Genomic DNA, 21275 nt, shown 5'->3' with positions numbered 1-21275 from the left:
GGTTGCTATATCGGAAAAATTACACTGCTTTAAAAGCTAAGACGAAGTTTGTTGATCTCTTTTATAAATCGATTTTACAAATGACCCTTTGCCAGCTCGCCAAACTTTAAAATTAGGTGTACTCGATAAAGCGGTCTGATCCAAACCGAAATGTCATCTCTGGAACCCATTAGTCCGCAATACTGTACCAGTAAAGGCTGCTTCGAATATTCGGTATCTGTAGGTAACTTAAACATACAAAGCATAATTTATTTCTGTTGATAGAATATTTATTGTCCCCGTGAATGGAAGGCTTTAACGATTAGTCAGCCTGCACTGCTTTGTGCGAATTTGTATTGCAAGAGTATTATGCCCCATAAGGAGCCAGTACGTTCTATACGAATTCGCTTCGTACGTCAGCCCACGAAACACTCAGCGCTGTAGTGACGTTGTACTACTCGGATCTCAGCGTGGCCAGTTCTCTTCGGGGCTAAAGCGATCAGCCCGAGCTTTAACGGCGTGCTATTTTACTATGTCGTCTATCGAAAGAGGCGTCGGTAAGCATACGCTATTTACGATGTCGTAATCAATAATTTAAATCTGCAATTAGACAGTCACCCCACCATGCGACCTTTCGACGTCATTTTTATGACCGTATAGTTAGCCATTGTTTGAACTGTCGCGTGACCAAGCTTCGGCAACGATGATAAGGACCACGAACGTAGCCATAATGATTCCGATTGCAAGGACCGCGTTTCATTTCACCCAGCTCGAACACAGAAAGGGTAATCAGCTGCTCCTGCACCCGTTGACCTGGTCTAAGCAGCGTTGCGTGTGCTGTCTTGACGACTACAGGTGGACTATTTGAAGAACTCGTAAGGAACGTAAACAGATGGACCTATACTGAAATACTGTGTAGTTGGGTACGTGATAGCGATATTTGCTGGTCAACGATGTGCGTGCAGGTATTAAACGAGGAAAAGCAGGTGTGGTTTATAACAACAGGACATTTTTCATGCGTTGATCGGTTTCTGCAATTTTCAGCACAGAATCAGAGTCCTGTATCACGTTGCTCGTGGTCAAATTTCTTTAGATGCGAGTGATGCTATTCATCAGAGCGTACGATTAAGCAAACAGTTTTATTGACTAAAGCCTTTATAGTTCTGTAGCTTCAAAGGTCATATAAGCATGCGTCTATATTAACTAAAGAAACTATTTTGGAAGCTGTAACTGTTATACAAGAGAAACATATATTTTGAATCCATGCTGATAACTAAACAAGCATGTATGTGGGCATATCAAAGCAATGGCTTTCGTATTACACATTTGAAAGTCTTACGCTATATATATATATATATATATATATATATATATATATATATATATATGTATATATATAGCATGGGGCCTTCAAATGAAGGCAGATTTCGGCGGATTGTTTTTCGCCGCCGGCATGCGTTCATACGTTATTTTTTTAGCGAGAAGATCAGCTATTTTCACGAGTACGGAACCGGTAATGTACATTATTGCCAGTCTTTGTGTGGTTTCTGAAGTTCAGGGAAGATCCCTATAAGAAACCGAAAAATACTCAATAAAGTTCAGATTTAATGGGCTTAAAAAGCAATTGTTGATACACCTGGATATCTAATACAGAAATGAACGATCGTTTTAAAGAGAAGAACACCTACTGCCAATCAGATCATCTACATAGGCTCTATCAACGAGCCTCTTTGCTCCTTTCTGCACCTTTTTACATGAAATTCAAGAGCTACTAGGGTGAACATAGGTCATCCTAGGATTCATGGCATTATGGGAGATTCGCAGTGTGCCTACCCCTATCCATCAAATACTAGCAATAAGGTACAATAGCACGATAAGTGACAAGTAGACTAGATATTTTCTTAGGCAGAGATCCTTCATTTGTCTAGGTCGAAAATTTGAAAGATGGGGTACAGCTACCTGATCTCGTTAGTCTCAGCTGAAGGTACGGTACGGCTATTGTCGCACAGAGCAGCTTGCGTGTACCCCTAGTACGCTGCCTAGAACTGAACAAGGCAGAAACAGCTGGGAACCTCCACATACATTGCAACATAACGCGTCGACCCAAATAACGCCAGCTCTGCCAGCAAGGCGACGCTAACGAGCAGGAGAGAGGAGCAGCGCCAAATGATTAGTGGCATAGCACCGACGGCCAGTGACGTGACCTATATCGTGCTTACACTGGCGCGCAAAAGATTGTCCTGAATAATTCCACCAATTGATTCGCAATGAAGGTTCCAGTCTAATCCTTCTGTCTACAGGGATTGGTTTTTCTTACAGGTAATTACACATCTAGCCGATGACAGGCTGCACCGCGGCTTCTGCCGGGCGTGCCTGCGCTCCAGATAGACATTAGTTCAGGATAGTTTGTCGATAAAACTAAAATTACCGATAGTAACTTTCGGTCCAATTAAGATGTGGGCCGGGTCCATAACGGTAGAGAACTGTTATGGATCGATCGTCCACAACGTGCGGGCGAGCTTATATTTGCTTCTCGGTTAGATGTTCCTATTTATAGTACTGTTCAAGGAAGCAAAACGCTCGTATTTAGCATGGCTAAGCGATGCTTCAAACTAACTAAGAGAGAGACATTTTTTCCCCCATTATAGAATACACATGTGGAGATACGCATGTGCGTGGTGAAAGTGGGGGCACTTCTGGAAATAGCTTATCGAAAAGGTATTGTTCTCATTTTCGATTTTAAATCCAATTGGGATAATAGATCCTCGGCTTTTCTTGATATAAAGTCAATTATTACTCTTATTATTATTAAAACGGTTTATAAATAGTCTATGTTTGTGTGTAATGCTTTCATTTTTTAACTTTTCACTTGCCAACAGGTATAGACCGATGGAAAAACAGGGGCCGCTCTACAGAGGTCACAAGATTTTGCTCTGGATTTAGGTTATAAATATGGTACGTCAAGTCGCAAAAAAGATTTCCGACATCTATTTTACTACGCACTGCGTTGCATCTGTCCCGGGGTTTGTTGCAGGAGTGCTGTGTCTGCTACACAACTTTTTTTTTGTCAAGCCAAAGTTCTGATTTCCTTTGTATGGGTTCAAAGTAAACTTTTGTATGCAAAATAATAAAAATGTCCTGTCTTCAATCGCCAGCAGGTCGAGTTTTCCGATGATTTGTAACACATGGTCGTCTAAAAAATTGGCGGACGGAAATGATAAGGAACATTAATTGTGGGTTTAATACTTTTAATAGGTTCGTAGAATACATAGAATAGGCAATTCCCAAGTTAATGCAATGTAAATTTGGAATCTTTGCATTAACCCTTAGCATCAGATGTGGCGAAGTACCACTGGTTAATAGGCGAGAGTTACGCTTTAGCGATTACATAAGACGAGGCCCACAAATGCAAACCGTTTTCAATAAAGGACATCTTACACAGAGCCTAGACAGAAGCACAACTAAGATTAGGTCGGCTTTGAACCACTGCTGATCTACCTATCTATCTATGCCCTGCATTAAATACACAACGTCCGGAATAATTAAAAGGAATTCAAAAATCTGAGCAAACGTTGACAGTACGTAGTGAAAAAAAATCGGTTTAGAAAAAAACGAGTATATATATATCTTTTGTTATTAAGTGAACTCGGATCGTTCATATCCGAAGGCTGAACAATTAGCTGACAACACCACGCTATTACGTGTATGGTATAGTGGACCAGGACGAAATTTAAAGACTTAGCCGAAACGATTTCTCTTTACTGCAAAGACACAAAAAAGCCTTTAAGTTTGTTAACTATTGTTACAACACGGTACTTAGCTGTAGCTTTTCTTTGAGGTTATAACGGTGGACACGCTAGCCGCTACTAACAAACGCAATAACATTTTGATGTTGAATCTTTTTTCGATGTACAGAATGTACAATTACAGTAAGTGAAGCACACACTGTTCCTAACATTATTTAGCAGAAATCCTCTTTTAACACAGCAGTATTATTGACGTCACTGCAAATACGTTGTGATGAGTGCTAACTACGTCACGCAAAGAGAGAAGCTGCTATCAAATCTAATACTAGCCACTCAGAGTGTGCCCTTGCTCACCGCCCATTAGTCTTCTCTGAGAGTTAACTTACTATACAAGACGGCCCACCGATTATAAGCTTGTAGCAATTAGCAAAAAAAAAAAAAAAACATTTTTATAATTTCCACCAGTACATGTTTCTATCAATTTTTTAGTGAACGTCAGTGTTTGATCATTTGCGGCCTATACCCCCCGTCTTCTTCTTCCCGTCAACTTCTCTTCTTGGGTATATTTCCACTCAGCGTTCTACCCTCGTACTGTATCGTTCCTGATTGGCCCTTTAGCCGGCTTTAGCTTTGTTCGCAAGGTCCATTCACTTCACTGAAAATATTTGTCTCTAGACAGCTTGTCCGCCTTCGACAAATACCTGATCTCCTAATTGCTCCGTTGTACGATGAAGCCGCATCGCACTCATATTCCATAATGGCTCGTGACACTTCGGTCATGCCCCCGTCAACAATGCTTCTTTCTAAATTCACCCTGGGCAGATGAAGCCTTAATCTACCTACGGACTAGCAACCAGCTGTCCTATCGTTGAACAATCGTGTCACTCCGCTGAGTAAATGGGAACGCACCCTACGATCGTTGAACGAATCAGCATGACTGAAGGTTCTAAAACATTTTTGTCTGAGGGAATCTGTAAGACTTAATCTCGTTATTACTGCTATGTTTACTATTATTACTTCTAAAATGTCTAAAAAAAGGAATATTTGCAAAAAAAACTGCAACTTCGAAGAAGTCCCTATAAAAAATTTGCTAAGAGTCGCTTTGGCAAAACGATGAAATAATATAAAATAGCTAAGGAGGAGCTTAGATGTGATAAGAACGAAGATGATATAGTTCTCTATAGATCCCTGTTCTTCATAGAAACGTTTACAGCAGCTAATAACTGGTACGGTTTCAAAGTGCAAAGGTGCCTAGACTCCTTACTTTCATTAAAGTCCAATTAGATTATTTTCTTCGGAGACTATTGTCGAGCACCCGCTTGGTTTCAGAACCGAACATTAGCAACAAAAGAACACTACTAGAAAAACAATTATTTTTTATGTACACTTCTCGACAATTTACATTACGACAATGACGAATTAACACCTACATGTACCTCTCAGCTGAGGGGCCAACTTCAGGCTCAAATCCAGTGTCAAAGTTAATAAGTCGAATTGGCTGTCGTCTGTCATTCTGTAACCGATGCGGACTGTGCCGTTGGCGCCAATATACATGGGCATATAATACGTGTAATTACAAGTGACTGTTCGCAGCTAACTTAAACGGCTAGGTCTAAGGTTGTGAAGGGCAACGCCGTGGGTTCGAGGTCCACAACGAAACCTGTACCTTCATTGAATCTTTAGCTAATGAAGTTGGTGTTCGAAAATATAGTTTTAACCAATATTCTTACCGGTATCGACGTGTTGCTTAGTTATAAGCGGAAGCTCATTAAAGTTTGGCGGGACAATTCTCGACCATCGACGTGATGGCCGGTGAAATTGCCAATTATCCGAAAGCGCCAAATCCTCATCCGACGAGTGAAGCTGGAAAAAGATAAGTATTTAACCCAGCATTAGCAGAGTATAATGTAGAAAATTGTCTCTATCAATTATTAATTAATATAAAACAAAGTAGTAATATTCAACACGAGTAGTTCTGAGTAATTTCACGGAGACATCTGACCGCTTCTTTATTTGATATGTCATATCACAAAATAAACCTGAGTGACCTCATAACGACACGTACCGCGGATCAATGCAGTCGCTCTTACCACTGCTTCTGGAAAAGAATTAGTTTGCTAACAGCAGAGGAGTAGCTTTTAGTACGGGTTCACGTAGAAAAACTGATACGAGTATTTATAAACCTGGATATATGATGCAAATTCTTAGAAGGACTATACGAAGGCAGAAAGTACGACTAAAAAGGGCTAGCTTTTTTCAGCACGCGACGATGTGTTTTGCAGTCTGCCCTAGACTATCACATGTCCTTAAGCCTAGCAGGCAAGCACGTTACCACTGTACCGTTAGAGATAGAGACAGTTAAGCAGGCAGCTATTACTAACAATTGGAGAGACTGACAAACAAAAAAAAAATAGAAAAAAAAAACAATAAGCTAACGACACGAGTTGGCATTCGATCTTGATTGTTAAGCCGTGTTCATGTGAGCAATGTCGAGTACCGCACTGCTTAGTTTGCCGTTTTGTAACGCCTTCTGACTAACAGCAGCGTATTGGACCATTATCTGTAGGCGATTACACCTGAGAAACGAATACAATGACCGTATGTGGCAATGATAGAACAACATGACGGCGTTAGTCGATCTGCCGCTGATGACGCAACTGCCAAGGCATGCCTTGTCCTTCTGGTTAATTTATCTTCTGCGTGGTCTTCCGGAAAAGAACGCATCTGTTTGTTGGCGACAGCTGTCACCATCCTCTGGCAAACCCTGCTTCTAGATAGCTTTTTTCCCGTACTACGTAAACTTACTTCTTTCGCAACTAAATTTTGCTGGTTTAGGGCATCTCGTCGACACTTCACGAGTAGACATCTGTTCATGCAACACCAGGTCGACCGAGAGTTGCACAGAGAATCCGACATAAAAAAGAAACAGAGAACGTTTTTCCTCTTGTAACAGAGTTTGAAGTCTCGTTGTATCTATTCGATAAGCGGAAATGGGGGCCGAATTCACAGTTCATATGGTCCGGGGACAGTTAGCCGAGACAGCTGAATGCCATCGTGACTTGTTAAGTGGAATACGCGTTAAGTTTGACAAAAACGCTACATACATTATAGATATTCGAACAGAGAAAAGTATAAGAAAACGTAACGCATTTACATTTTTTTACAGGAAATTTGATTTTCTGTTAATTGCATCGATATCGGAAGTGCTATACAAACAGGGTGCATTACCATGCCGAGTACTTGTACCACGACTTCATTATTCGAGATTTGTTTTAAAAATACTGAATTTTAAGCACACACCTGTTTGTGACACTGTTTAGTAACGAACAGGATAATTAGTTGTAGTCAGAACCTGTGAATTTAGGCTATCCTTTATCTAAGGTATCACCCTGTCTCTGCATTCGCATGACCACAACACGCGCTCTCTATTGCGCCTGGACGTTGTTGTGGTAGTTTGGCACGTCGCTACGCATTTACTTAGAGGGAATGAAACATCGTCGTTCGTCCTTCACGATCTAAAAAAAAAAGCCTGCGACCGTAGAAACGCCACACGAGGTACGTAAGCCTGTCGACACCGTTTTTCGCTCTACGTGAAAGCCAGGTTCCTTACCGGCCTGTTATACGGCCATTTCGGAGGTCGACTAAAGCTGGAAGCTGTTTCCTAGGGCCTAATACAGTACGACATATTCAGGTACTTGAGCATTGCATTAATACAACATACTATCTGCTGTTCGTAGTGATGTTGCTTCGACCCGGCATCGTCTAAGTGACGTCGAAAAGGAAAAACTTGCCAGAAAAAGAACGCGCTAACAAGGTACTCCAGTAATTACATAATATGCAGTCTTAGGAGCGCCTTCGCCGCTGTCCAAACATCTGGATAGCTGTAGTTCCGCTTGTTAAATATGTTCTTCGCTTTGTACGACCTGCGTCAATGGGGGCCTGGAAGAAAACCTCGATTTTTGAAGCTTGTTATGATTTGGGTCTTTAAAATGTATGGGTCCTAAAGGCAAAGTGCATCGCCTAGTGATAAAAAATCTGTCGACTGGCAATATTACTGGCGAAGTAAATTGACTATAACACATAAAGTCCAAGACGATTAAATCGTAAATTTACACCCTCCACAATTCTCTTTATAATATATTATGCTGTAAAGAATTGCGCCAATGATACTCAAAACTCATACACGTACGTTGAGTTCGCTGCAGATAATTTAGACCGTCCTTTCTGATATAGCCTATCTACTTGAATACATCCACAAAAATAGATAATTTCATGTCTAAGACCACGTGAAACATGTTAAGAATAAAACAAGCAACCCCCATAATTAACAGAAATGCCAAGAAAATCTGTAGCCTTCAACCTGTTCCGGTAGTTAGTTGACCGACGGCCCCGTCACTCTCCAATATCCCCCCAAATGATCTCTCGCTTCGACAGGGAAGTCAACGGAGGAAAATGACTTTTTGCTCAGCTTAGCTATTAGTTGTTCCTTTGAGTGGCTGCCTGCTGTCGGCACGACGATGTAATAGTACATCTCTGTTGTAGATGAGATTGGTCACCTTTCGTAGTGATTTCGTTCCATAACAGCGAAAAGCCGACGTCGACCTAAAAATCAAGGTCCCATAGCAACGACAAACTTGACTGGCCTGTAGCGGTCCTGGTTTTGCTGTCGGTAGCCGAGTGGCGAACATGCTGTTTGCACTTAGCCGTTGAGATTTCTGTTCCTGAACGTCCTGCTTCTGTTCTCGTTGCAAGGGAGAAAATACTTCTACTTCGACATGAATGTTCATGCAGAGTTATGCTGTTTCATGGAGGAATACTCTAAAATTACTATGGCAATCAAAGCAACGAGAAAAAGACCAATATAGAGAACTTGTGCTGTCACGGTGCTTCGTTCTAACGTTATTCCTGCTGATTATAAGTGAGTGAAAAACACTGTTTTATCTTCTTTAAGTTTAACCGCCATCTGTCTGTGCCGCGCGATCGTTGAGCGGTCTCCCGGATGCCTGGATTTAATCGGACGCAATGAGGCCTTTACCTTTGAAATAATGGCAATATCGTCATCGGAAATTGATAATTACTCACTGAAAAACAGGCTACTTTGACTGAAAACAATCTCTCAAATATATGATACACCTTTGATATGAATAAAGATGGCATTTTATGGATTATATGGGGGTTGTGTCTTAGAGCGCTCAATGACAATTATGCATAAAACCCCGCTGTTCTGCTATCACACCTCACTTATGGTAGCAGTTACAGCCAAGCATAGAAATCAGCTGGTCCTAGTGGCACCGTACGGTGACGACAGTAAGTGTTTTTCAGTTTCATGGATACGCCTGCACCATATAATAGTCATGTTTCTTTGTTGAGATCTTTCGTGGATCAGGATAACTCGTACAGACCTAACGTAGCACTCAGAAATTTTTCGTCGGCTCTCTCTCCAAATACATAGAATCTTTTTCACGTTATGCAAAGTCGGCCGAAAGACAATATGCGTAATGTGTATTGTGGGGCAAAGTGTGCGACGCCGTAGCATTGTCGTTCTTCGATAAAGACAATCGCATCGTCACGAATCAACATCATCATTTGGTGTATTGGATTTATTGTAGGACAAACGCAACAATAGAGGCCCCGCTCTTCGTCAATGTTTTTTCCAACGTCCTGAGGAGCAGGCTATAGACCATTTAGGCTACTCCTATATTTTTTGCTTTGTGGAACCTTTTTCCCCATCTATATGCCTTCTACATGTGCGTCGCAGATAAGTGGCAACTATATTTAAACATATTTTTAGCCAGATTATTATGTCGGTAATTTGCAAAAAGGATGATTAAATGAAAACTGTAAGTACCATTTGATGACATTGTTAACGGATCGTGTGCAAATCGAAGGCAAGCAATGTGATTCAGGCCCTGAGTCGAATAGGCTACCGGCCGATCTGATCACTTGCTCACTGACCGTTGAAATGAGCGGTGGGCGATAGTAACATAGCATAACAGTGATCTTTACTGCTCAGGACGGAAAATGCATAATCAATTAGGTTAGCTATACGAAAGAAAGCAACAGAATTCGGTTTGCTTATTTTCTTCGGTAGATGTGCTAAAGCGGACGTTTTAAAAAGCTCAGCTCACGGTCTAGCTGACGTAAGATGGGAACTTAGAAAGTCCAATGCCGAGATTGAACTGCTACAATATGCCATCACAGAGGAACACGGTGAAATGAACAAGCAATTCGTCCAAGAAGCCCGCAACACGATCAATGCGATCGACACGAAGCTCAGTTCAAACGTAGCAAGCACTATATTTCCTTTACGGTTTTTAGCCGTTTACAGCTGCACTTCTTGTTGCAACACGAATGTCATAGCGTGTTGGAACCATAAACGAAAACGCCGAATTTTTCGGTAGATATTGAAACTATTACAATGGTGCCAATTTCTCAAATCATATTTTTTTCATACCTGTCATTCAAAACTACAGCCGTTTGGGTGATAGACCTACATGGTGCAGCGATCAGGGGTAGTTTCACAAGGAGACGATAAGGAAACTGCCTTCAAATCCTTACATCATAGGGCTGTAGTTCAGGGATGTGATATTAATGTTGTAGGAAATAACCATAGCATAACGGTAGTGCAACTGAAACAATTCATTGTCCCTGTCTGAAACCTGAGAAAGATGCATGAAGGAGCCGACAACGTAACGGAAAGATACCTTCGAAAGGCCTCCACGCTTTTAGCGTACCTAAAAGCACATAAAATGAGTTGACGCACCACTATAAATCCAAATGGTTTCAAAAATATCGGAAATATAAGTACAGGTAATTGAGGATACAGGCTGTAGAGAAGCAGATAAAATATCGCTCTGCGATACTGGTCTAGGGACCGAGCCCGTTTTCAAACAACATGCAATAACACTCAAGGATTGTTGCAGAAGACGCACTGCAATGGTCCCCGACACTGAAGCGGTTTTTCTGAAGTGCTTACTTAGCCCGGGTATCATGCATTCTTGTGGGTCTCCGAATTGCTGGGCATCAGTGCAGGTTTTACGCCGCCATTGCAGGAATCCCTGGAAGCGAACCTCATTTCGGACTTCTGTAAAGACTTTGTACCCACTGCTGAGAGCGGAAATATAATTCGGAAACGCTGGTTTAGACAAACGGATGCTCGGAAGTTCTGGCCACAACGTCCATCGTGACCATGGTTAGAGAAAAAGTTACCCATCATGCATGAACAAAAAGTAAACAAAGATGGCGAGCAAAAGTTTGCAGCGCCTCACGACTGCTACTGTAACTAACGTATCCAATGGAAACTACGACAAAGTTTCTCAAATGATCTAATCGATGGAATGCGTTTCTTTAGTAACTTTAGTAAACTTAAATGCTTCACTTGACCAATAAGTGTTAAAATAAAACTAGCAGATTCCCAAGTATAGTTCGTACAGGATGAACTAACTATAAAGGGAATATTCTGAAGCTGAAGCTTAGATGAAATATAAAATGACTCCACAGTCGCTTCCCAAACGCTTCTTTCGTGAACGTTAAAGGACTCGTTTGATGCCTATTAACATTAGAGGAGTCGAATAATTAGCACTACCAGATCATTTTCAGTTCTCTAATTTGGAGAACTTTACCATGTTTACATTGTACATGGCTTTGGTCGCGCTTTGTTATGTATTCATCTCCAATGTGTAACCTTTCCATACCACAAATCTAAATACCTTATAAATGGTTAAAGCCAGGCCTGTTATCGAGCAGTAGCAGTAATGCTACTGCTTTGAGACCAAAGAGAGCACTGCCATTATCCGATAGCGACCTACCAACTTTTGCTAGACTAGAATGGGGTAAGCAAGGAGATCAGGATCCATATTCCGCTTTCTATTCGAAGCTTATACCACTGAAATTGACCCCCTGCATTGGAACTATGCTAGAACTGTAACTTTTTAAACGAATCTACACCTCTTTCCAACATCGCCTCTAGCAATGTTCTAATCTTTAAGAAAGCCCCAGGAGAACAAGAGATGTTTTCCTCCAGCTTATTTTTTTTTACATTTGAAATAATGAATTATTACCAGTTATTGTCAATTTAGAAAAACATTGACCACTCACTGCAGGGAAAGGCTTACGTCTCGTAGAATTCTAAATGGGATTAATCCAGATACTCAAATTTCCACTAAAAAGAAGAATACAGAGTGCGGATATATCTTCATTAGTATATCTGGTAATAATAACAGACATCAAAGAAACCTGTGTTTTATACGGTAAAAGCAGTATAGCCAACAGATTTCATTTGCGTACCCTGTCCAAATAGACGATTACGTGGGCGATCGAAGCCGTAGAAAATAAGCGTGAAGGACTTAGCATTAATGTTTTCGATTCGTAAAGCATTACGAATTACGTAACTCTAAATAAAACTCGAATTGGAAACGATTCAGTGGGAAGAATTTCCAGTTCCCTCTTAGGGACAGCGCAATCTTTTCTGCTAAAGGGTGACGATGTTGCGTGAAAACAGGCTCCGAGAACGGGCCCGACTACTATTATAGGAAGGTAACCAGGACAATCTACCTCGGGTATGCGAGCGATAGATTCGGCCTCGGTAAATATTCGCTGGACGTCTGATTAAGACGTTTTTCCTGTTACCAGTTCTACTGCAGTCTTGTTACAGCAACTTTTTTTGCTATTTTTACAGATAATTACGAATTATTCACTCTTCCAGAATATATCCTCAATGCATGCGTGAAACTAGAGAACGTGACAACGACAGCAGATGTCATGCCAAATGAAATGCGGCCTCAACTCTTCTGATTGTAAATCAGGATCCGTAGCATTATCCAACTCGGAAAATTGTATACACTATGCGCTATTGATATAGTAACAAAGAACCCAATGCGTCTTTTCAGTTCAGCTAAAAATGCAGCCATGAAGGGGAACTCATCATCGTAGTAAGTAGAAACGAGCAACGAGATTTTAACTTGGTTTTCAACAACAGTGGACAATATTCCTTCATAGTCAGTGGCCACACAGATATTCTAACAGTACACCAATATACCATTTTTTTGTATATTTACTCCTATCGAAACCAACCAAAATGGTCAATTTTTGAAAAAAGTCATTGCTTTTATAATTAAACATAGGTTTTCAATGAAGTAAAGATCGATAGCGATATGGCAACGTTTAAAGTTTATGAACGTCTAAAAAAGGTTTGCAAACGGTGAAATCAACCAGTAATGATGGGTGTAACGCTGACCTATTCGACAGAAAAATGTCAGCCAAAGCTGCGCTAAGCAGGTTGTGCAGGCGCTTAACAAAGTCCGGACCAGATCCAAATTTTTCGAAAGGAACGCTTTTTTTTAGTTACTTACCGGATTTAGGAAAGGGGACGTCGGTCACAGTACCATTAGATAGACTATTATCCATCATTAGAATTATTATTATGACAAGCACCCCCCATCCCCATGAGCATAACTAAAGGTCTGTATATTTTTCTTTAAGAGCATGAACTTTTCGAGAAAAAAAGATTTATATTTGTATACGGCATAGTTACAGGCGCAATTCTATTCCCTTGCAATAGTAATGATTATTACTACTGTTCAATGTTATTAATGCACTATTTTCTAATTATGTTTAATTTAACTTCTCGATAAACAAACTCGGTTATGTTGACTGTCGTTTGTGCCTACGCCTAGAAACTGTGTTTATATTGATAGGCATACCCGTGCAATCCCCCCTCCGTCCAGCCATGGTAATGCTGTCATAATGATGATTTGTCATGACGACGGGAGACCATTGCTGCTGAAAGCTCCGTTGTATAGCGTTTGTACAAATACAGAAGCTATACGGAAAATTACTCTGCGGTTCGGAGCGTATCTTAGAGTATACAGAGGATAAATAGGAGAGTTCCTCGGCGCTTTTCTAGTCTCCCTCTTGTCTCGTTTCAGTCGACATCCGTGTAGAGCTTCAGTAAATACTCATCGTACTAGCACCGAAAGCAATAGCGGAAGCAACGCAACTTCAAAGGATGTTTCGGCGACATGGGCTGAATCGCAGAGACGTAGGTGGGCGGGCGGGCGGGCGTTCGGTCGTCCGGCCGATCGTTCGAAGAAGCAAACTGCATGAGACTGGGCGTGTAGCGGAGCAAACGCTGCCGAAGCGGAGAAAAGCATCTCTGTACCGCCTGCTTTAACTTAAACTGCCGCAGATGTTGATCCTGTCTCTGTAACTTCTCCGCCTACATCTGCCCCATGTTCGCCGCAACCACTGATGTTCCACAAAGAATCATCCTCACATGGCCGGACCCTAACTGCTCTAACAGAACTGATCTGGTGGCTGGTTAGGCATCCCGCGGTAGCTTTTTTGTGAAGAGCGAATAAAGCGGAAAAGAGTGTAGAAGAAATCGGAAAAGCTCTCGTAGGGGCGGCTCAAGTGCGAGAGCCACTGATAGCAATAACAAGCATGAATAAGTTGAGATGTAACTTTGACAACCAATTTTTCCGACATCTTCCTTTCTATATGAAATATAATCAGTCAGCAGCCACTAGGATTCACTGTGGCCGTTTCTTTGTTGGAGTTCGCGGATCAGACGGCCTACAGACCGCGACGATGCAGGCGCCTGCAGCGCAATTCCGGCATATGAACCATTTTTTATCTTCGAGTCTACCGATTGGGTAGGCCTACCTCTGGGAGAATGTCTGTTAGGAAGAGGTACTTTTTTTATAGGGTCCTGTGGGAATACGCAAGGTAACGGGCTTACGAGCTAACTGAATGAATACGGTGGGAAGAGATAGAGCTATTTCGTTACGTATGAAATATCTCTAAATTTAGGCAAGCTTCTCCGGAAGCCTCAAATAACGTAAAAGCAGAATATCTGGCTAGAAAACTCACTAGGTGAGCAAGGAAAGGAGGGAAGATTAGGTAAGCGAATATTTACTCACAAGAAGAACTCTTGATATGTCGTTTTCGTCTCTGCTGTGATATCTATCGCGCCACGCTTCAGGCTCTTTCTGATTCTTTAATGTCGAGCGCTACTGCTGTCGATATTTCGAAATAGCGCGAGGACCGCGAGAGACCGCGGTGATGCCATGTAATCTCTTAACTAGGCTCATGCTCATTTATACCGCCTTAAGCTCTCGGCGATGGCGTTGTTTGACCATATAGCACTGAATCGAAAAGGACTCACTCTTGAGAGTATCGTAATACACAACTTGTAAATGTAGGGTGAAGCTAGGAGGCAATTGAGTCGGTTTGTCGCAGAGAAGGTCCTAGAAGTCGACCGTACTAGAATGATTAATTTACTGCAAATGCCTGTAAAGTTTTCCAGTCTGACTATCACTTCATTCATAGAAAGAACCTCAAAGTATGAGTGAAGAAAATATGAAACATGATTTCATAGCTATGGAAATATCTTCAATTTTAATCTTCGTATGAATAACAAAACCTAGCTTTGAGTGTTTTTTAGTTAAACAGAATCAAAAACACAGGTAACTCGAAAACGGAAACACAGGTAACACGAACTCACCAACAAAATTTGACTAATCAGCTCATCTACTATAATTAAGAAGGTGTCGGCAATATTTTGTGATACGTAGAAGTCCCATTCAGTGTAAAAATGTCTGATTTTTAGATAAAAACTCATTAAAAAAAAGCTGCTGAATAACTGCCATATCCTACCTTTCCGGAGACCAAATATGCACTACTGCTAAAATGCAGTGCCTCTTCAACCGGATTATGTGATCTGAGAATTTTCTGTTTATTATTTGTTGTTATCGGAGACGAAAATTGGAGGATATTTCGAATATACTGCAGGTACCCATCGTACGAAGTAGAGGAAGATTCTCGGCCTAGCTTAACGGCTCTGAGAAAACAGGCTCTGTCGGATGACGAATTAGTCGAGAGGCAAACCTTGAAGAATGGTACCTAGTTCGCGGGTTTTTCGCCAGGTAGCCTTGAAGGGTGTTAACGCGGACGCGCTAGCAATACGCATCCGACTGTTGTATTCACAGTTCTTAAACGTGACATGAAAAACACGTGACATGTAACGGCTTGTCATAATAAAATATTCTAAATAAAACCCATTATCGATCGTGGACAAAGATGTGTATAGCCACCGTTTTTATTGCTGACTTTCAGCTAACCTATCGGCCATTGTACTGATGTTTCAACATCGCCTAAAGAACCGACCTACCAGGGTAAGGGGCTCAATACAAATCATGTAGAGGGAATAAGCGGAAGAGATTACCCAACCATTTACCACCCTTCCAATAGGGCGGTGGGCGCACATTCGAACCTATACGATCCGATTAGTAATCAAACATGCTAGCAGGGCATTATCGCGAAGGGAGAAACATTTGCATAACATGAAGCAAAATTACTAACAACGATTTTCATGGACCTAATGATTTATCCAGTGTTATTTCACAAATAATCTGTTTTTTGGGATTGGCCATTTAAAGCTCATAGATTCTCTATCACAAGGAATTAGTACCTGTTCCTTCGTCAAAATTAAGTTACATTTAAGCTAGTCGCTGCAGGCTCTTAAAGGAACATTGCAATTTTTCAAAAACCAAAAGATTTGCTAAACACCGCAAAATTTGACTTTGAGATTTGGTGATATTTGCTAAATGGTCCCTATTTTTCCCGACCGGGAAATTTCATAAGCATTAAGTAAGTTCACCGCTTCTTTAATGTAGACGCCGTCTCGAATAGCGGAAAACCAACGGATCTGAGGATGAAGGCAAAACGTACGGTCAGTACGCCTTCTTCTAGGAGCGTTTTTCTCTAGTAGTGTTCACAGAGTATGTATATGTCGTGCACGATGACCTGATACTTTATTTAGAAGGAAATGTGAGTGTTGACTAAGTTTTTAACAGATTTGTTGGTACGATATAATTCTTTACAACATGAACGTACTGATTTACCCAGGGCAACATCCGTTTTGTTTAGCTGGAAGAGACAGTATGCAGCTCGCAAACGTAACGCAATATTATTACGACGATGAATGAAAAGCTAACCTCTTTCTAATATGCGAGGAGCGAGGGTGGAAATGAGAGGTGGATTGAAAATAAGATAACGAAATTGCCTTATAGGCAAATATATTACATCGATAGCTCTTAAAGCAAGACCGCATAGTTAGCATAGGTTGCATTGAGTGTTTTTTTTTTGGTTTTTAATTAAATTACACTATACCTTAAACGAGTGTCACCAGGACGGCGGGACTTTAAGAGCCTGGTTTGCGAGCTTTGGAGATCCTCAAACTTTAAGCTTGAATGCTACGGCCAATTATCCTTCTATCTTTAAGTCTGCTGCTAGTAGTTCTACATGCGAGATCGGTTCAATTTATTACAGAAGTAAGAAAACGTCGAAGCGAAGCCTGATGGACCCTTAGGTGTAATACATGGGGAACCTGCACACCTGCACGACTTCAGTATGGACAACAACCAAATTTGTTATTTGTCATTATTTACTATAATCAAGTGTTACTCACGGTATTCCTTTATCAAAACTACGGCCTTTCTGTTCAAATATGTATACAGGTGCCGCGCAAATCGGTGCGCCTAAAGGGTTGCCATCGTCTAGAACTGTTTACCAAGTTGTCTTATTGGCAAAGGCGGTCAGGTCGAAACGCCCACACAGTGAAGAACGTTAGTGAAAGGAAGTGTCGGCGACTGCAGATGTTTATTCTTCTTGGCCATGGTTCACACACGCAATAAGTGCAAGCAAACCCTTGAGTTCGCACGCTGACGCCGTCTTACGATGTCCTCACTGCTTCCATTGGTGCTTATCCATGCACAATAATTACGGAGTAAAAGTCATCTATGCGAATAGAAATGAAATCTGACTCAGACTTACTGGGTTTACCCATACGATAATATAGCGGTGTAATTTTTACAGACGATCGACTGATTTATTCAGGGAAACAAGCTTGCCAATGTACCATACTGTTTGACAATGATAACATAGCTAAAGAGAACATAGCAGAAACATTGCTTTACGTCTATTCAACATCAGCCAACATTCTTATAATCGAAAGCGCAATATTTACAAAACAGATTTCTAGAAGGTAGTGCACTATGGCCTTGGATTGCTACGGCAGATTTCCGGATTTCTCCAGCTTTTCTTGATCGTCGGATCTTTTACTATTTCTCCGTTTTTCTTTCAGCTTTAGCTGGCGGTGAAATAGCCTCTACAAGCGCTTTGTAGGCGAATTCTGTGTTTCGTCCCGTAGGCTAGGTAAGCACAGGAAACGCAGAAAGCAGGCCGGGTCAATCATCGTTGCACATCAACCAAACCGCTCGCGGGCCCTTTACCTTGGCCTTAAAGCCAGGCAGCCATCTTGTGCTCCTTCCTCCACTTCGACAAGCGACCAGAGCTAACGAGGACGGACTGTACACAGAAACGCAAACGCTGGCGGACAACCGAGTGAGCGAGATTCCTTTGCACGGTAGAGCCAATGAACGTTTCGGCAGCATCACTCAAACTACCTCTTTTCTGCGGACGGCTTTTGAGAGCCTCGTAGAAACCCTCCTCAGATCATCACAAATTTTGAGACAGTGTCCTTTTTTCTTCGTGTCCCGTTGTTTAGCAGCGCCTTCTCAGGCGTGTGTTACACTGTTCAACTAGTTAAAAAACAACACTCTAGTATTATTAGTAGCAGAAACAATGCAACGAACTCGACCGTATTTGTCATCTACCGGCAGCTGTACAATGAGTATCATACCTATTTTCATACATTATGTCTTCTGCATGCAATAAGTATAATATGACGCGATGCAAAGCATGCACAATACTCGCTCTATTTTTACGGCACAACAGCGGATGTTATTAACCCCGCAACTGACGTCGTAACTGACCTCAGCGTACCGCAAACAGGATGCCTTTGGCATTGGTCATCAAAGCTCGTTAATACGGAAACGAAATTTGTCTTTTGGACTGCGGCAACTTCCAGCAATAACGAATGGCTGACCCGTTCATATGTCGCCAGAACATCGTAACCGTAATATTCCGTAATCAGTTTTGTTTTGTCTCTGCAACTCAGCTGAGCACAAAAACGCCTACTGCTTCTACCGATAGCTCGTTAATATGAGATTATGTTCCCGTTTGTGCCCCGAAGCCCTGAGCCCTAACCAATAAGCAAGGGCAGCCAGCGTGCGAGAATATATTTGTCCATCGCCTCATCCTCATTTTTTATCTTGCCTTTATCGGGTACCACTTGTTCCAGGTAAACCTTTCGTATTTAAGCCCTCCCCGCAAGTAGCCCACAGGGGCTAAGTCGGCTAGCATCGGCTTTCTGTTCGCCCCGGCAGATGCGGCAGACATGCTCGTGGTGGTGCTGGGGACGGTTGCAAAGGGACGCCGGTTTGTCGATGGGCACGGCAGATACAAAAAGTGAGAAGCAATTTTTTTTCGTTACGTTTGCATGGACGGACAGACCCACCGATAGACAGCAAGCATCATTAACAGCCCTGTCGCTACTGCTGTGTTGTTAGACTAATGCGGTCGTCGGATGGAGTTCGCCCTTTGCGTTTTATTCTCTGATCTTGACTGGAATAGCAATATAAAATGCGGCGTTCACTAGAAATTTACTCAAGAGATTTAATATTAAGCTTGAAGACTGTGAAGTGAAGCACTGAATCACCGATAAATAACACATGTGCACGAATGAGGGCTTCTATTGATAGGAGGCAAATAAGCTTAAGCTGAATTTTGCCTCTAATACCTCACCTGTTGCGTTATATTGTGCAAAAGCACCATACGCACAATAGTAGAGCTAAAATACCTGTGCGATGCTAGATCAAATGTTTTGCATGACCCGTTAACGTTCTCTAAGAAAATGAAGGATTCGATTTATTAGACCAAATATATGTTTAGTTCATTTTTAGAATTAAGATGAAAGAATGAGCGGTAAACCGTTGAGTCTCTACAATCCCTGAAATATATCAGCTTGTAACTTCACTCACCTTAAGGAAAGCATCGGTCTTCATACGCGCGCACTTATTCAATGTGTTTAGCCGCCTGTAATGAACATAGTATATAAGTACCTTATCGTTGGTATGGCAGCTCTACTGCATCATCGACTATTTCTACAGTTATAATGCCGATTCGTACGCGCAACCCGCCTTACCTCCCATAATTGGCGTTTGATGACCCTCCAAAATCCTGCAATTTTTGCCTTTCGCCTTGGCTGCTGCTATTTGCTTTATGAGTACATTTTTGTTTACATCTGTCATTTGTTCTATTTTTGTATACTGTCCTATCGGAAACTTCCCGCGCCGAAGACCCAGTCGACGATGCTCGCTTTCTCACCTGAGTAAAGATTGAATCTCATCGGCGTCCAGATGGGGATGATCCTTGTACACCGTACTCATGTCAAGCGGAAAACAGTTGTCTGCAAAAAAAACAAACAGAAAATGTTCTAACGGAATTTACCAATAAATGGCTTATTATTAACTATTAGTACGCATCTAATTTTGACTATTCAGCCCTTGCGGATGTTTATAATTAATCATAAGATGTATTTCACAAGATACTATGTAATCGGTACCGTTTCCTATGATGAAGAAATAAAATTTCCACATATTTAGTTTACACATACGTATAGACTTGCTGCTTTCCTCATCCGGACTCAGCATGGTACTATAAAGGTTTACCTCAGAAAGGGAAACATGAGTTTGCTGTCATTGCTGTGGCGGGTTCGTACGTTTGTATTGAAGAATTTAAAAGATTCTCAGGAAACTTTTTATGCTCGCGCGTATTACGATTGAAACGACCTCACGACTTCAATATGTAAAAGAGCACAACAAGACCCCACTCATTACTGATGCAAATAGGATCTGATAGAATAGCGTTTGCCTTTAGCAGTTAACCAATATTTGTACTGTTTGTTTTTTTACGATCCGTTTTAGAAGCCTTATCACGCTTATTGGGCTCTATGCAAATTTGCTCACGGTGCACAGCTGCGTTTGATCTGCACTTCAGGCCTGCAGGAAAACCGTAGGGTTTGAGGCGCAAAGAACAGAATGGTAAACATATCAGTTGAAAGTTTTAGATTAGTCTCGGATGCATTCACGATACCTTACTTTAGCTAGAAAAAGGAGAAGCGACACGAATGCGCTGGAAAAAATTGAAGGATTTATCATAGGGAGGTTATCGCAAAAGAGAATGCAACAGACCGCATAAAAGTAAATTAGATAAAAATCAAAGTTAATTTTGTTTTATCATTGTGTGGGTAATCGAAGGTAATAACATGATTGATTAGACGAACGCGTGTGACTGCAACAGAACCGTGCCAAGGACGTCTTTTGTTATCCGAATTAACAAAGCGTTTTTGCTATAATCACATCTTTGTGTGGTTAGAAAAAAATAACAAATTCGTGTTTTAGCGTAATGATACATACTTTCTATGGAATATCTTTCTGTCTCATTGGCTCTGTGACCTGACAACGCTTACCAACTTAGCTTGATGTATATGATACGCGGTCATTGTACGCAAGTGTCAAACCCTCTTCTTATATACCTACTTCAATGTTTGTCACTAATCTAACTAGTACCTATACGCCATTAATCGGA

At 41.4% G+C, this 21275-nt stretch overlaps 1 protein-coding gene across 5 annotated transcripts in view; it reads right to left on the bottom strand.

Annotated features, from left to right (window-relative positions):
• The window catches only part of cv-c (RhoGTPase activating protein), a 152743-nt gene that overhangs the window by 30853 nt on the left and 100615 nt on the right, over positions 1-21275 (bottom strand). For all 5 annotated transcript variants that reach the window (XM_086993870.1, XM_086993867.1, XM_086993868.1 and 2 more), the window contains 3 exons: positions 20013-20094; positions 19667-19721; positions 5456-5588 (listed from right to left, as the gene is read on the bottom strand). In XM_086993870.1, coding sequence (XP_086849996.1) covers positions 5456-5588; positions 19667-19721; positions 20013-20094 — 270 coding nt within the window. The remainder of the gene's footprint in view (positions 1-5455; positions 5589-19666; positions 19722-20012; positions 20095-21275) is intronic.

The sequence above is a fragment of the Varroa destructor genome, unplaced genomic scaffold, assembly GCF_002443255.2.
Source record: "Varroa destructor unplaced genomic scaffold, Vdes_3.0 BEIS01000006.1, whole genome shotgun sequence".
In the NCBI taxonomy this organism is placed as follows: Eukaryota; Metazoa; Arthropoda; class Arachnida; order Mesostigmata; family Varroidae; genus Varroa; species Varroa destructor.
Note: the sequence above shows the minus strand (reverse complement) of the source record. Positions and strands in the feature narration are given on the sequence as shown.